The following is a 16,849-nucleotide window of genomic DNA, read 5'->3' as shown; positions in this document are numbered from 1 at the left end:
TTGACTGATTATTTCTTGGAACCTTTAGTAGGATCTTAACAGTTAGTCTACAAAGTAAGTTACAAGCATAGGTAAATATTAATCAATGGGGAGTAGATAAATAAAGTTATTAACTTTCTTTTGATAAGTTTTTCAGTCACTAGATAAGAAAAGATGTAATATTTAGACTGGTCAGCAGACAGCCAAAAAGGTAAATTACCACATGATTTAAATCGAGCCTTGACTAATGGAATAAGTATCTTCTCTCCCCAATACCCTGGCTGCTTGTGTGCTGAGCAAAATGAATGATTAGACAAGATTAGATGTGTTGGCAAAACTGAAATTAGCCAACTTCTTTAAAAGCACCAGGTAAAACAAATGTATAAGGGAATAAAAAGTCATGGAAAATATTAGTTGAATAAACACATTATTACTAAAACCATGCAGCTAATGAATCTTAATAGCTTGAAAAACGAAATACAATACAGTGGAAACTTGACAGTAAAAAGGTTGAGGAAGGTTAATTGCATGAAAATCTGGACTACAAAATGGGCAAACATCAGATGCAACATCGGGAAGGATCAGACTGAGAGATGACAATGGGAGAGTGAAATAATGATCTTATATGTGGGAGGCTTGGACCTAAAAAGTTTGAAAATAAAATAAAGGTTAGGGAAATAATTTGCGGCGATTAATAATTACAGCATTATCTGAAGCGAGCTTGTTTGAGTGTTAAAGTGATATACGTCTTGACCAATGCTGAGACAGCTCATTTGAAGATTTTCAATTTGTGTTAATTTATAATCCACCAGAAATGCCATCAGGGGAATATAGAAACTTTTCTGGCCAAGGAAAAACTGTAAGTTCACCTCCCCGCTAATCTCCCTCCCGGCACTTAAAAGACAATAAAACTTAGGGAGAATTAGGCCACTTGGCCCATCGAAGTCTGCTGCACCATTCAATCATGACTGTTCCTTTTTTGCCCCCTCCTCAACCCCACTCCCCAGTCTTGTCCCAGTAACCTTTGAGGTCACGTTCAATCAAGAACTTATCAAGCTCTGCCTTCAATACACCCAGTGACCTGGCCTCCACAGCGGCCTCCTCTGGCTAAAGAAATTTCTTCACATATCTGTTTTAAATGGGTGCCCCTCCATCATGAGGCTGTGCCCTCTTGTCCTAGACTCCCCCATCATGGGAATCATCCTTTCTACATCTACTCTGTCTAGACCTTTCAACACTTGAAAGGTTTCAATGAGATTCCCCCTCATCCTTCTAAATTCTAGTGAGTACAGACCCAGAGCCATCAAATGTTCCTTACATGATAACCCTTTTATTCCCAGAATCATCCCTGCTAACCTCCTCTGAAGCCTCTCTAATGCCAGCACATCTTTTCTTAGATGATGAGCCCAGAACTGTTCACAATACTCTAGGTGAGGCCTCACCAGTGCCTTATAAAGCCTCAGCATCACATCTCTGCTCTTGTATTCTAGACCTCTTGAAATGAATGCTAACATTGCATTTGCCTTCCTCACCACCTACTCAACTTGTAAGTTAACCTTTAGGGTGTTCTGCACAAGGACTCCCAAAGTCCCTTTGCATCTCAGATTTTTGGATTTTCTCCCCAGTTAGAAAATAGTCTGCATATTTATTTCTACTACCAAAGTGCATGACCATGTATTTCATTTACCATTCTCTTGTTCATTCTCCTCGTCTGTCTAAGTCCTTCTGCAACCTAACCATTTCCTCAACACTACCAGCCCTTCCACAATCTTCATGCCATCTACTTGGCAACAAAACAATCTATTTCATCATCCGAATCATTGACACACAAGCATAAAAAGAGAGGTCCCAACACCGACCTCTGCAGAACGCCACTAGTCACTGGCAGCCCACCAGAAAAGCATCCTTTTATTCCCACTCGCTGCCTCCTACCAATCAGGCAATGCTCTAACCATGCCAGCAACTTTCCTAAAATACCATGGGCTTTTAACTTGGTAAGCAGCCTCATGTGTGGCACCTTGTCAAAGGCCTTCTGGAAGTCCAAATATACAACATCCACTGCATCCACTTATCTCTGCATTTGCCAGAGATATCAGAGCAGGTGTCAGCAAGCATAGCTTGGGTAGGGTGGAGAACAACCATGTGGCCTTCTTATTGTTATTGAGTTATTCGGAATTTATATTGTCTAATGAAATATACACCGTACTAATAGGTGAAAGAGAAACAAAATATACATCTGCACATAGAAAACTCAACAAAGTATTATGAACCCCTCAGAATATGGTAATATGAAATGTATTAACACAATGTCAAGTAGTTAAAGGACCTTTGTGAGCAAATATTAACGTGAACCTATAATGCATGTAAGTGTCCAATGCATTGGCTGGTGTACACATCTCTATTCAGTGACAGGGATGTACCATTTGCCAAACAGTAAAGATATTTATCTGTTTCCATAGGCAAGTAGGTACATTGCATCCCTTTGAAACTCCCTTTTAAAAAACATTATTGTATATAACTGCAGCATGCCAGCTGTTCCGATACACCTAATGCCTCCAGCTCAATTGTAACAGGAAATTTTAGTAAACTTCTACCAGCTGCCTTGTTGGAACTGGATTGGAGGCTTTTGGGAATGATCCAAATTCCAGACCGAAGTGCAAATTTATTTCATTTTGGAAAAAAAAACACACTATTCCTTAAGATGTCAATCATGGAAAATGTCAAGATATTTACTATTCTTGCAGATCTCCAGAAGTGTATCTCATCAAAATTCTGACGTGGCCATAATGGAACAAGATGTCAATGAAAGCTGCACTTCGTTCATTATTGGAAAATGAGCCTAAAAAATGGACCTCAAAATACAGCATGCTCTCGTGTAACATGAGCTCTGATCATTGAAGCTTTTGTGGTTGAAATTTGTCTGGAGTTGGAGTGCAGAGAAGGGGTGATATTGAACCTGATCCTTCAGCCGATAATCCATTTGATTGATCTCTGTGTCAAACCACTCAGTAAAAGGCAGCCAGAGCAATTCCACCCACTTAGGACTACTCTCCATTGAAAATCACCAGCAAGAAAAGGTTTCAGATGTCTACCTGTTGACACCCAATTAATCAACATAGAAATATATACATTTTTAGAGCAATGATTCATACACTGAGAAGCATTTTAGTACATATAATCTTAAGAAATTCGCAAGTAAGCTTTATTCTTGTCACTCTGCAACATTGCTTCCTACCTGGTTTGAATGTGGAAGTTATTTGTGGTCCCTGTATGCTCATAGTCATGAATGGCAGCAGCAAAGAGCATGGCTAGAATATCCAGTTCTGTAAACCAGTGCTGTAACAGAAAGGTTATAATTCGGGAAAATGCTTTTGACTCACTTAACCCTGATGTGAAGTTGTGACACGATTAGTTGGGTATCTGACAAAAAGGAATGGAAGGTGTTTGAAAACCCAGATTGTTGCAGTGCACGAATTGAGCTGGATGCCACAAGACAAGATGGTCATCATACACACTAAATGAGGTGCCATCTTTTAATGCCAATGTGTTGCTCGAGCAGCACCTCTTTTGCTGAGATCTCATTTGGCATGAGTAGGAGACTGCAATAACACTTAAACAAAAAACTGCCTATATCTATTCCGGCCCCCTACTTCTCCAGTTCACTGTGACAATGTTCCACAAAAAGATTTGCTCAGGAGAATTTGAATTGTTTTCACATTTCATAGAGTCATACAGCAGTGAAATAGGTCTGTTGTTAACACAGCCTATTCCAATTACACCAATACTATTTTTATTCTCAATACATTTTCATCAACTCCTCCTGGATTCCACCGCTCACAAGCACAGTAAGGACAATTAACCAACCAAATTGCACATCTTTACGATGTCAGAGGAAGTGCAGCACTCAAGGGAAACCCTACTGGACACGAGACGAAAGTGCAAACTCCACACTGCCCACATCAGAAGTCAGGTTTAAACCTGGGTGGTTGGGGTTGTGAAGTAGCAGCGCTACTAAATGTTTCATTGTGTTCTCTTTGCTTTGAGAGTCTCTAAGTAATTATATAAACATTCTTTGTTTCTTTTAATGAATCTGAATCTTTGTCCCTGGAAGCCAACAGTGCAGTGCTTTGTTGGATTAGCAATCTTGAGAATACTCAGCCTTATGTGGTTTAAAGATTCATAAATTAAAACTCTCTGTTAGACCATTAGACCATAGAAGCAGAATTAAGACAATTCTCCAATCGAGTCTGCTCTGTTATTCCATCATGGCTGATTTATTATCCCTCATCACCCCATTTTCCCCATAACATTTGATGCTGTTATTAATCAAGAACCTATCAAGTTCCGTTTTAAATATACCCAATGAGTGGTATCCACAGCTGTCTGTATCAATGAATTCCACAGATTCACTACATTTTGGCTAAAGAAATTCCTCCTCATCTCTATTCTAAAGCGACATCTTTCTATTCTGAGGCTGTGCCCTCCAGTCCTAGACTCCCGCACAATACAAAATATCCTCTTCGGATCCATTCTATCTAGGCCTTTCAATATTTGATAAACTTCACTGACATACTGCCTCATTCTTCTGAGCACTGCAGGGCCAGAGCCATCAAACACTACTCATACTGGGAATGGAAATTAACCCCTTTCTTCCCAGAATCATTCTCGCGAAGCTCCTCTGGACCCTCTCTAATGCCAGCATGTCTTTTCAGAGTTAAGAGGTCCAAAAGTGCTCACAATATTCCAAGTGCAGTCTGACCAATGCCTTATATAACCTCAGTACCACATCTTTGCTTTATTATTCCAGTTCTCTCAAAATAAATGCTAGCCTTTCTCCCCACCAACTCAAACTGCAAGTTCATGTTTAGGAAATGCTGCATGAGGACTCCCAAGTCCTTTTACACCTCAGATTTCTGTATTTTAGCCTCATTTAGAAAATTGTTCATTGTTTCCTCCACCAAACTTATTCAGAATGTTGGCTTATTCAGAAAGTCAGAAGGCATGGGATCCAAGGACGTTTGGCCAGGTGGATTCAGAATTGGCTTGACAGCAGAAGGCAGAGGGTGGTGGTGGAGGGAGTACATTCAGATTGGAGGATTGTGACTAGTGGTGTCCCACAAGGATCTGATCTGGGACCTCTACTTTTCGTGATTTTTATTAACGACCTGGATGTGGGGGTAGAAGGGTGCAAGTTTGCAGATGACACAAAGGTTGGTGGTGTTGTAGATAGTGTAGAGGATTGTTGAAGATTGCAGAGAGACATTGATAGGATGCAGAAGTGGGCTGAGAAGTGGCAGATGGAGTTCAACCCGGAGAAGTGTGAGGTGGTACACTTTGGAAGGACAAACTCCAAGGCAGAGTACAAAGTAAATGGCAGGATACTTGGTAGTGGGGAGGAGCAGAGGGATCTGGGGGTACATGTCCACAGATCCCTGAAAGTTGCCTCACAGGTAGATAAGGTAGTTAAGAAAGCTTATGGGGTGTTAGCTTTCATAAGTCGAGGGATAGAGTTTAAGAGTCACGATGCAGCTCTATAAAACTCTGGTTAGGCCACACTTGGAGTACTGTGTACAGTTCTGGTCGCCTCACTATAGGAAGGATGTGGAAGCATTGGAAAGGGTACAGAGGAGATTTACCAGGATGCTGCCTGGTTTAGAGAGTATGCATTATGATCAGAGATTACGAAAGCTAGGGCTTTACTCTTTGGAGAGAAGGAGGATGAGAGGAGACATAATAGAGGTGTACAGATATTAAGAGGAATAAATAGAGTGGATCGCCAGCGCCTCTTCCCCAGGGCACCAGTGCTCAATAGGAGAGGACATGGCTTTAAGGCAAGGGGTGGGAAGTTCAAGGGGGATATTAGAGGAAGGTTTTTTACTCAGAGAGTGGTTGGTGCATGGAATGCACTGCCTGAGTCAGTGGTGGAGGCAGATACACTAGTGAAGTTTAAGAGAGAGGTATATGGAGGAATTTAAGGTGGGGGGTTATATGGGAGGCAGGGTTTGAGGGTCGGCACAACATTGTGGGCAGAAGGGCCTGTAATGTGCTGTACTATTCTATGTTCTATGTTCAAACTGCGTGACCATATACTTCCCAGCAGTATATTTGATCTGCCACTTTTTTGCCCATTCTCCTAACCAGTTTAAGTCCTTTTGTAGACTTCCTGCTTCCTCAACACTACCTGGCCCTCCACCAATCTTTGTATTGGCTGCAAACTTGGCCACAAACTGCCCAAATCCACTCGTTGACATATAACATTCAGAGAAGCGATTCTAACACTGACCACTGTGGAAGACTACTGGTCACTGGCAGCTAACCAGAAAAGGCACTTTTTATTCCCACGTTTTGCCTCCTGCCAGTCAGACAAACATCTACCCGTGCCAGTATCTTTCTTGTAATTCCATGGGTTCTTATCTTGGTAAGCAGCCTCATGTGTGGCTCTTTGTCAAGTGCCTTCTGAAAATCCACGTAAGTAACATCCACTGACTCTCTTTTGTCTATTCAGCCGGTTATTTCCTCAAAAAGTTTGAATAGATTTGTTAGGCAAGGTCCCCCTTAATAAAACCATGCTGACTTAGGCCTATTTTATTATCTGCCTCTACGTAGCTGCAAATCTCATCCTTAATAATGAATTCCAACATCATCCCTACCACTGAAGTCAGGCTAACTGGCCTATAATTTCTTTTCTTTTGCCTCCCTCCCTTCTTAAAGAGTAGAGTGACATTTACAATTTTCCAATCCTCTGAAAATATTCCAGAATCTAGTGATTCTTGAAAGGTCACTACTAATGCCACAACAATCTCTTCAGCCACCTCTTTCAGGACCCTAGGGTGTAGACCATCTGGTCCAGGTGACTCACCTACCTTCAGACCTTTCAGTTTTCCAAGCACCTTCTGCATAGTACACTCACTTCTGCCTCCCACCCAACAATCTCAAATTTCTGGATTACTGCCAGTTTCCTCCATAGTGAAGACTGATGCAAAATAATTCATAAGTTTGACCCCCTTTCCTTCGTTCCCCATTACAACCTCTGTGTCATTTTCCAGCAGTCCGATATCCATTCTCGTCTCTGTTTTACTCTTTATATACTTGAAAAAATTTTTGTTATCCTCTTTTATATTATTGGCTAGCTTACCTTTATATTTCATCTTTTTTTCTTCTTAATGCTTTTTTTAGTTTCCTTCTGCTGGTCTTTAAAAGCTTCTCGTTCCTCCAACTTCCCACTACTTTTTGCTATATTATTTGCCTTCTCTTTTGCCTTATTATGTCTTTGACTTTCCTCCATCATCCATGAGGTTGCTTCATACTCTCTTTAAAATACTTCTTTATCTTTGGGATGTATCTATCCTACACCTTCTGAATTGCTTCCATAAATTCCAGCCATTGATGTTCTGCCATCATTCCTACTAGTGTCCCCTTCCAATCAGCTTTGGCCAACTCCTCTTTCATGCCTCTGTAACCCCATTTACTTAATTGCAACGCTGATACATCTGATCTTAGCTTCTCCCTCTCAAGCTGCAGAGCATAATCTATCATATTACGATCACTGTCTTCTAAGGGTTCCAAAGTATTTAAGTTCCTTAATTAAATCTGATTCATTGCACAGTCCCCAATCCAAAATTTCCTTTCCCTAGTCCTGTATTTAACAACTTTGTTATACTTCAACTCTTCTCACTGACTGCAATGTTGCCCTATCATCTGCCTGTCCTTCCTTACAGTCTGCATCACACTGCAGGATAAATTCTGTCATATTATGATCACTGCTTCCTAAGGATTCTTTTACCTTAATCTCCCAAATCAAATCTGGTTCAGTACATAACACCCAATCGAAAATTGCCTTTTCCCTAGTGGGCTCAGCCACAAGCCGCTCTGAAAAGCCATCTCATTGGCATTTTTCAAATTTGCTCTCTTGGGATTCAGCACCAACTTGAATTTTCCAATCTGCGTGCATATTGAAATCCCCCATGACTATTGTAACATTGTCCTTTTGGCACCCATCTCCCTTTTCTATCTCCCATTGTAACTTGTAGACCATATCCTTTCAACTGTTTAGGGGTCTGTATATAACTCCCATCAGGGTCTTTTTACCCTTGCAGTTCCTTAGCTCTATGCACAGTGATTCAACACCATCTGACCCTATGTCACTTCTTTCTAATGATTTAATCTCATTTTTTACAAACAGAGCCATACCACCCCCTCTAATCCAGAAATATGAAACCCTGTCCCCTGCATCAATTCCTCAGCCACACATTCATCTGCCAAATCATCCTACTGTTACCCTCACTGTCGCCTGGTACAGGCAGCAATCCAGAGATAACTACACTTGCAATCCTGCTTTTCAGCTTTCTAGCTAACTCCCTATTTTCTCTTTTCAGGATTTCATCCCCTTTCCAGCTTACATCATTGGTACCACAATATGTACCACGATCTCCAGCTGTTTCCCTTCAGAATGTTGTGGCTGCAGTCTGAGACATCCCGGACTCTGGCACCTGGGAGGCAACGTACAGTCCGGGTGTCTCTTTCATGTCCACAGAATTTCCTGTCTGCTCCTCTGACAATGGAAACCCTGATCACTACTGGAGTCCTCTTCTAGTCCCTTCTCTCTGATCCAGACTCAGTGCTGGAGACCTGGCTCACTGCAGCTTCTTCTTGGTAGATCATCCTCCCCGCAACAGTATCCAAAATGTATGATTGAGATATACTTATATATTTCGCAATATACTTATTAAAGTTCTGCTTGATATTTCTATCTTTTTAGAACAGATGACTAAAGTCCTCATCTGAACAGTTGTTGTAAAAGTTGTCACAACATCTTTCCCAACAGTCCAACTTGGAAAAACTGTTATAAAAAAAAAGACCTGATTAGCTTTGACACAAAATCTATTTGTTATTTGAAATGGAAGCAGCCATGAAAAAACACTGCTGAAAAATCCATAGCTCCTCTTGACTGAGTATTGTGAGAGCTGTTTGTGTATATTTGTGGGGTAAGTTATGCCAGATGTTATACTGACGAACATGACACCCGCGCCTAATGCTGTCTGGAAGGATGCAAATTAAGCAGATTGTGATGTCAGCGAGCACTGTACTCCATCCTTATTTAATGGCACCATTGCTATTTTTGAAGTTGATGCCTTTCCCACACAGATGAGGGATCATCACTCTCACTTCACCCACACCAATATAATTTATAACAACTGTGCAATCGTGCAACAAAAATAATGTGCTGGAAAAACTCAGTTATCATCCATGGGGGGAAAGGAGCTGTGGAATCTTCATACTGAAGCCGGATATCAGGTTCTGTGGAATAAATTAGTTGATGTTCTTTTCTTTTGACTGGTTCAAGTGCTAAAGGATACAAAGTGTGCCGAGGCAGCCACTTATGTACCTTTTTACAGACTTCAAGTTCTCTGTACAAACTTCTGTAAAGTGCTGGATTAACAGACAATATCTTTGCAAAACAACATAATCAGGAAAACATGCAGGAAGAACATAGAGAGGTCAAGCAGTAAGAAGAGAATGGAGGAGCTACAAGGTTTTCAGCAGGAGACAATCTGCCAAGAGTCCTCAAAAAACTAAATATTCTGCCTGAAACTCAAAGAGGAAGAAACAACAATCTGGCTTCACAAAACTCTGAATGCCACATTATCAGTAGATGTCAAACTGACCACAGCAATAAATTTTTTGCACTTGGCTCCTTTAAGGTTGATGCTAAAGATGTAACTCAGTGTGTTATTCACTGTTGTATGAAAGAGTTTGCTGGCTCTCTCAGTTAAAGGAAAGACAAGTTTCATTCTCTTTTGTCCATGACCAGCAAGCACCTTGGGCTACACACATCAAAGTTGCTGGTGAACGCAGCAGGCCAGGCAGCATCTTTAGGAAGAGGTACAGTCGACATTTCAGGCTGAGACCCTTCGTCATCATCTTGGATCTCCCCCTCCCCCTCTCAAATCTCTTACTAACACTTCCTTCCGTTAGTCCTGACGAAGGGTCTCGGCCTGAAACGTCGACTGTACCTCTTCCTAGAGATGCTGGCTGGTCTGCTGCATTCACCAGCAACTTTGATGTGTGTTGCTTGAATTTCCAGCATCTGCAGAATTCCTGTTGTCTGCATTTTTAAAAAAGCACCTTGGGCTTGTGCTTTTGCTAAGCTTACAATCTCCATGTGCTGAGATGAATGAGCTGGGTGTGTATATTGACATGCAGCACATCCACTCTAGTCGCTGACAGATTTGCCCTTACAAGGTACAGTTAGTTTTCAATCACAGGCAGCAAATCATGCCAGGCAGCTCCTGGCATCCTAGCTCCAGTCATAATGATTTAATTCTCCAATAATCCATTGTGCCAGGCAGAACAATAGTGAAAGAGAAGTTTGCAGTAAGGGGCGCAAATAGGCATTTCTATGGCTGCAGTTGAGCACCAGGATGGCGTGTTGCCTCTCAGGTGCCAACGTTAAGGATAGCTTGCAGCGGGTACAAGATATTCCGAGTGGGGAGAATGAGTATCCAGAGGTCCTGTTTCATTTAGGTTCAATGACATAGGCAGGAGCTGGGATGGGTTCCTGCAAAGGAACTTTTAAGAAGTTAGGCAGGAAGTTAAAATGCAGGACTTCCAGGAATATAATCTCAGGATTACTACCCATGCCACATACTAGTGAGGTGAGAAATAGATACATATTGCAGTTAATACATGGATAAGGAGATGGTTGAGGAAGGAGGGCTTCAGATCTAAATTCAAAAGCTCAATGTAAATTTATTATCAAAGTACGTAAATGTCACCATATACAAATCTGAGATCCATTTTCTTGCGGGCATTCTCAAAAAATCCATAACAGAATAATAACCAAAACAGAATTAATGAAAGACTGCATCAACTTAGACATTCCACCAGTGTGCAAAAGACAACTATCTATGCAAATACAAAATAAAAGAAATAATAAATAAACAAACAAACAAACAATAAATATCAAGAATATGAGATGACGAGTACTTGAAAGTGAGTCCATAGGTTATGAGATGGGGCAAGTAAAGTTGAGTGAAATTATGCCCTTTCATTCAAGAGCCTGATAGTTAATAACTGTGCTTGAAGCTGGCAGTGTGAGTCCTCAGGCTTCATTACCTTCTTCCTGATGGCGGCAGCAATAAGTGAGCATGTCCTGGGTGATGGGAGTTCCTGATGATGGATGCTTTGCTCCTGTGAAAACGTTCCATATAGTTGTGCTCAATGGTGGTGAACGCTTTACCCATGATGGACTGAGCTGTATCCACTACTTTGTGTAGGTTTTCCATTTAAGGGCATCAGTGTTTCCACACCAGGCTGTGATGCAGCCAGTCAATATACTCTCCACTACATACAGTACCTATAGAAGTTTGTCAAATGTTGTGCTGAATTTTCACAAACTCCTAAGAAAGTAGCGGTGCTGCCCTGCTTTCTTCGCTCACGTGCTGGGCCCAGGACAAATCCTCTGAAATGATAACGCTGAGGGAGTTAAAGTTGCTGACCTTCTCCATCTCTGATACTGCAAAGAGGATTGACTCATGGACCTCTGCTTTCCTCCTGCTGAAGTCAATAATCAGTTCCTTGATCTTGCTGACATTGAATAAGAGACTCAGCCAGATTTTCAATCTCGTTTCTACATGCTAATTCATCTCCACCTTTGCTTCAGCCTAAGACAGTGGTGTCGTCAGCCAGCTTGAATATGGCATTAGAGCTATGCTTAGCCATACAGTCATAGGCATTAAGCGAGTAGAGCAGGGGCTAAGCACACAGCCTTGTGGCACACCTGCACTGATAGATATTGTGGAGGAGATGTTGTTGCCAAGAGTGTGATCTGGAAGTGAGGACATTGAGGATCCAATTGCACAAGTAGGTAATGAGCTCAAGGTCTTGGAGCTTATTGATCAGTTTTGAGGGGATGATGGTTTTAAATGCCAAGCTGTAGTCGATAAAGAGCATCATGATGTATGCATCTTTGTTGTCTAGATGTTCTTGGGTTGAGTGAAGAGCCAATGAGCTGGCATCTGCTGTGGATCCAAATTGCTTCTCAGCAGGAGTTGATATGTTTTATCACCAACCTCTCAAAATATTTCATCACTGGGCGATAGTCATTGAGGCAGATTATCACATTCAGACGAAGCCTGTTTGAAGCAGCTGGGTACCTCAGACTGCCAAAGCGAGAGCTTGAAGATCTCATTGAACACCCCAGTCAGTTGCTCAGCACAGGCCTTTAGTACTTGTCAAGGTACCCCACCTGGACCAGATGGATTCTGTGCATTCATCTTCCTGAAGACTACTTGTATGTCAGCCTCAGAGACTGAAATCACAGGATCATCGGGGGTTGTGGGAGTTCGTGATGGTTCCTCATAGAAGGTATTAGAGCTTACCTGGAAGCAAAGCCCGGTTGTTGCCTACATTGCTTGATTTTACTTTATAAGATGTGCTAGTTTTCAAGCCTTGCTACAACTGTTGAGCATCCTCCATTGATTCAAGTTTAGTCAGCTATTGCCACTTTATCAGTGAGTTGGCTTTCCAGGGATCGTACATGGACCTCTTGCAATTTTCTTAGTTAGCAGGTTTGAATGCCTCTGATCACTAGTTATCATGTGTTATGTGAATCATGTGTACTTAGAGTCAGAGAATCAGAGATTCATGCAGCACGGAAACAGGCCCTTCAGCCCAACTAGTCCATGCCAACCAAGTTACTCATATAAGCTAGTCAGATAAACCTGTGTTTGGCTCGTATCCTCTAAAATGTACCTATCCATATACATGTCTCATATCCTCTAAAACATACCTATCCATGTACATATCCAACTACTTTTTAAATGTTGTTAATTTACCCATTTCAAGCGTTTCCTCTGGCAGCTCATTCCATAAACTGACCACCCTCTGGGAGAAAATGTTGCCTCTCAGATCCCTATTAAATATCCACGCCCCCCTCACCCCCACCCCTCATCTTAAAACTATGCCCTCTATTTCTTGATACTCCAATCCTGAGGATAAAAGACTGTGGATATTGACTACCTATGCTTCTAATTTGATACACTTCTTTAAGATCACCCCTCATTCTCAACGCTCCAGTGAAAAAAGTCCCAACTTGCTCAACCCATCTCCATAAATCAGTCCTTTGAGTTACGGTTACATCCTCAAATCTTTTCTGCATTCTTTTCTGTTTAACAGTATCTTTCTTATTGCAAGGTGATTCAGATCTGCATAGAATATTCTGAATGTGGCCACATCAACATCCTATACAATGACAACGTAACTTCCCAACTTCTCTACTCAGTACTCTGACTAATATAGTGCGCGAAAAGCCCTGTCTATCTCAACACCAGTTTCAGGCAACCATGTACTTGTATTCCTGGGTTCTATAACACACCCCAGGGGCCTATACTGTTGCCCTCAAGTGATAATTATTGCGGAGTAATCAGCTCCTCTTCCTGAAAGAATAATTTTAAGTGTGGATTGCAGATAAAATTAATGATAGAGATTTAAAAGAAACATATGTTTTTCTCTTTGATTTCTTCCTTAATCTCATTTGCAGTTGTTGATCCTTATTTTATTTTCTGTGCATGATTAAAATGGATATTTTTAATTCCCAGCTTTAAAAAAAAATCTAAACTTTATTTAGAATCTGTATGTCTCACTAAAGATCCAAGAGCTTAACTGGCACGAACTTGTCTTTTGCTTGCTATTCCCTGTAGTGGACCCTGCATTAACACAGATGCTAGATGACCAGAGTTTACTACTGACAACTTCATGTGGGAAACACTGTGCAAGATGACAAGAGAAACTTACTCTTGCATCACAGAGGGGAGCCCAGTGTAATGGTAATAAATTAATCACAACAAAATTTAGATGAAGTAACAAAGGAATGAAGGAAGGGGATGTGACAATACAACCATTGAAAGCTGATAAGCCTGTGTGTTTAAAGATTCTAATAAATTAAAATTACGAGACAGAGAAGTAATTTTTTCACAGCTCTTGAACTCAATCCCCCGATTAATGAAAGCCAATGTACCACACATCTTCTTAACCACCCTAACAATATGTGCGGCAACTTTGAGGGATCTGTGGACGTGGAGCTCAAGATCATTCTTTCCCTCCATACTGTTAAGAATCCTGCTATTAAACTTGCACTCTACCTTCGTTTGACTTTCTAAAGTGCATCACTTCACACTTTTCTAGATTGAACTCCATCTGTACTTCTGTGCTTCACACCCTGGTTTGGAGAAGCATTGTCTCCTTTCTATATACATTATATGGTTATATACTTTATGTATATAGTTAAATGATAATAAACTTGACTCGACTTGATCTGGGTCTCAGATGATTGCTGATCTCATGATTTATCCAGAGCTCAATTGACTCTCTTCCAGGATAGGTGAAACATGTACAAACAAAATGGCTTGCTCCTGAATAAGATAGGAACAAACATCCTTGTTGGGATGTTGCTAGTGCTACTCACAAAGTTTCAAACTAGAGTGGCGGTGATAGGAATCAGAGCGGCAAGGTAACAGGTGGTAGGGTTGAGTAAGAAAGATGATGTGGTAGGTAAAACTGAAAGGAAGGGCAGCAGGGAACAAGCTAATAAAGGGCTGGAAATGTTTATTCCAATGCTAAGAATAGAATGAGTAATTATAATTGAACCTAGAGCCTGGATCAGTATAAGGAATTACATTAATGCCATTACAGAGACCTGGTTGTGTAGGGACACACTGGTAGCTCAACATTCCTGAGTTTTGTTGTCTTGGGGAGGGGTAAAAGAGGGTTTGCATGACTGATCAGGAAAAATATCACAACAATACTCAGAGAGGCCACAGTGGTTTGCTCACCCACAGAGGCAATTAGCGTGGTGCTCCAAAATAAGAAAGGTGTAATTACACAAATGGGACTATACTGTAGGACCCCAATAGCCACCAAGAGGGGAGGGACAGATATATGGCTGCATTATGTTAAGCTGCAGAAAAAAACAGGATTGTCGTAGTGGGTGCCCTCAACTTCTCCATACTGATTGAACTTCCTTAATACACGTGGCTTAGATGGGCTGAGGGTGTTTTCAGGCATTCCAGCAAGAGTTCCTGAACACAGTATATGGAGCGTCCAACTGGAGGAGTAAACATACTGGCCTTAGTTTTGGGAAACGAGCCAGGCCGGATAACAGACCTGATAGTGGGTGAACATTTTGAGATTTGTGAACATAACTCATTATGTTATGAGTAAGGATAAAATTGATCTTACAGGAAGGTACTAAACTTAGGGAGGGCCGCTTACAACAGGATGAGACATGAATTATGGGGAATTGATTGGGAGCAACTGCTGTTGGACAAATCCATGTGTGATATGTGGGAGATGTTTAAAAACTAGCTGATCAGAGTTTAGCATTGGCATGATCTGGTAAGGAGTAAGGACAAGGATGTTAAAGCAAGAAAACCTTGGAGACCCAAGAAATCCTAAATTTAGTAGAAAGGAAAGGGAAGCATACCTAAGATTTATGAAACTAAAATCAAACTGGACCCTTGTGAGTATAAATATAGCAGGAAGGTTCTCAAGCAGGTGATTAGGAAGGCCAATAGAGGCCATGAAATGTCCTTGGCAAGCAGGATCAAAGAGTATCCCAAGATATTTTATCCTAATATTCAGAAAAAGAGGATAATTAAAGAGAAGGTAGGACTTCATGTCCTCACTCGCAATTGCCAAGGTTCCAAAGGACTGGAGAGTAGCAGATGTTCCTCCAGCAGTTTGTGTTTGTTCCTCTCTTCTGCCAGGTCTGTCCACAAACAACTCATCCAAATTCTTTCTCTGAAACCACAATCCTGTTCCCCACTGAACCAACAGTCGCATAGTTCTGTTGCCACTAATAATGTTCACTTTAATGCAGGACAAAAATAAAAGCCTGTACAGATTACACTCAGTGGCCATTTTATTAGGTACTTCCTGTACCTAATAAAGTATGTTTGTGTGCTTCTGCTGCTGTGGCCCATTCACTTTAAGGTTTGATGTGTTGTGTGTTCAGAGATGCTCTTCTGTACTCCACTTCTGTAACATGTAGTTATTTGAGTTACTGTCGCCTTCCTGTCAGCTTGAACCAGTTTGGCCAGTCTCCTCTGACCTCTTTCATTAACAAGGCATTTTTCCCCACAGAACTGCTGCCCACTGGATGTTTTTTTTTGTTGTTTTGCACCATTTTCTGTAAACTCTAGAGACCGTTGTGCATGAAAATCCCAGGAGATCAATAGTTTCTGAGATACTTAAACCACCCCATCTGGCACAACAATCATTCCATTGACAAAACTATTTTGAACAAATTTCTTGCAACACACATCAAAGTTGCTGGTGAATGCAGCAGGCCAAGCAGTATCTGTAGGAAGAGGTGCAGTCGACGTTTCAGGCCGAGACCCTCCGTCCTGACGAAGGGTCTCGGCCTGAAACGTCGACTGCACCTCTTCCTACAGATGCTGCTTGGCCTGCTGCGTTCACCAGCAACTTTGATATGTGTTGCTTGAATTTCCAGCATCTGCAGTATTCCTGTTGTTTGCGTGAACAAATTTCTTCCCCACTCTGATGTTTGGTCTGAACAAAAACTTGGCCAAGTCTGCATGTTTTTATGCATTGAGTAGCTGCCACCTGATTAGACATTTGCATTAATGAGCAGGTATACAGCTGTTATTAATAAAGTGCCACTGAGAATATACATCCCAAATTAGATCTATAAACAATCTCTTATCCCTCTGCTGAAATGTGGTTGGTGAATGGTGCCAACTCCTGGTTGAGGAGAAGGCAGGTGACCCAAGGGAAGTGCAAACGTGTACTATCAAGTGCTTGGAAATCAGAAGAGTGTGTACTGAGGGAAAGGTAGGATTTGAGAAGAAGG

General features: G+C 41.4%; 1 protein-coding gene across 9 annotated transcripts in view; it reads right to left on the bottom strand.

The window, feature by feature from the left end:
- pde1a (phosphodiesterase 1A, calmodulin-dependent) overlaps positions 1 to 16,849 on the bottom strand; it is a 601,233-nt gene that overhangs the window by 81,223 nt on the left and 503,161 nt on the right. For all 9 annotated transcript variants that reach the window (XM_063052036.1, XM_063052037.1, XM_063052040.1 and 6 more), the window contains one exon: positions 3,215 to 3,315. In XM_063052036.1, the coding sequence (XP_062908106.1) occupies positions 3,215 to 3,315 (101 nt within the window). The remainder of the gene's footprint in view (positions 1 to 3,214; positions 3,316 to 16,849) is intronic.

This window comes from Mobula hypostoma, chromosome 6 (assembly GCF_963921235.1).
Source record: "Mobula hypostoma chromosome 6, sMobHyp1.1, whole genome shotgun sequence".
Classification (NCBI taxonomy): Eukaryota; Metazoa; Chordata; class Chondrichthyes; order Myliobatiformes; family Myliobatidae; genus Mobula; species Mobula hypostoma.
Note: the sequence above shows the minus strand (reverse complement) of the source record. Positions and strands in the feature narration are given on the sequence as shown.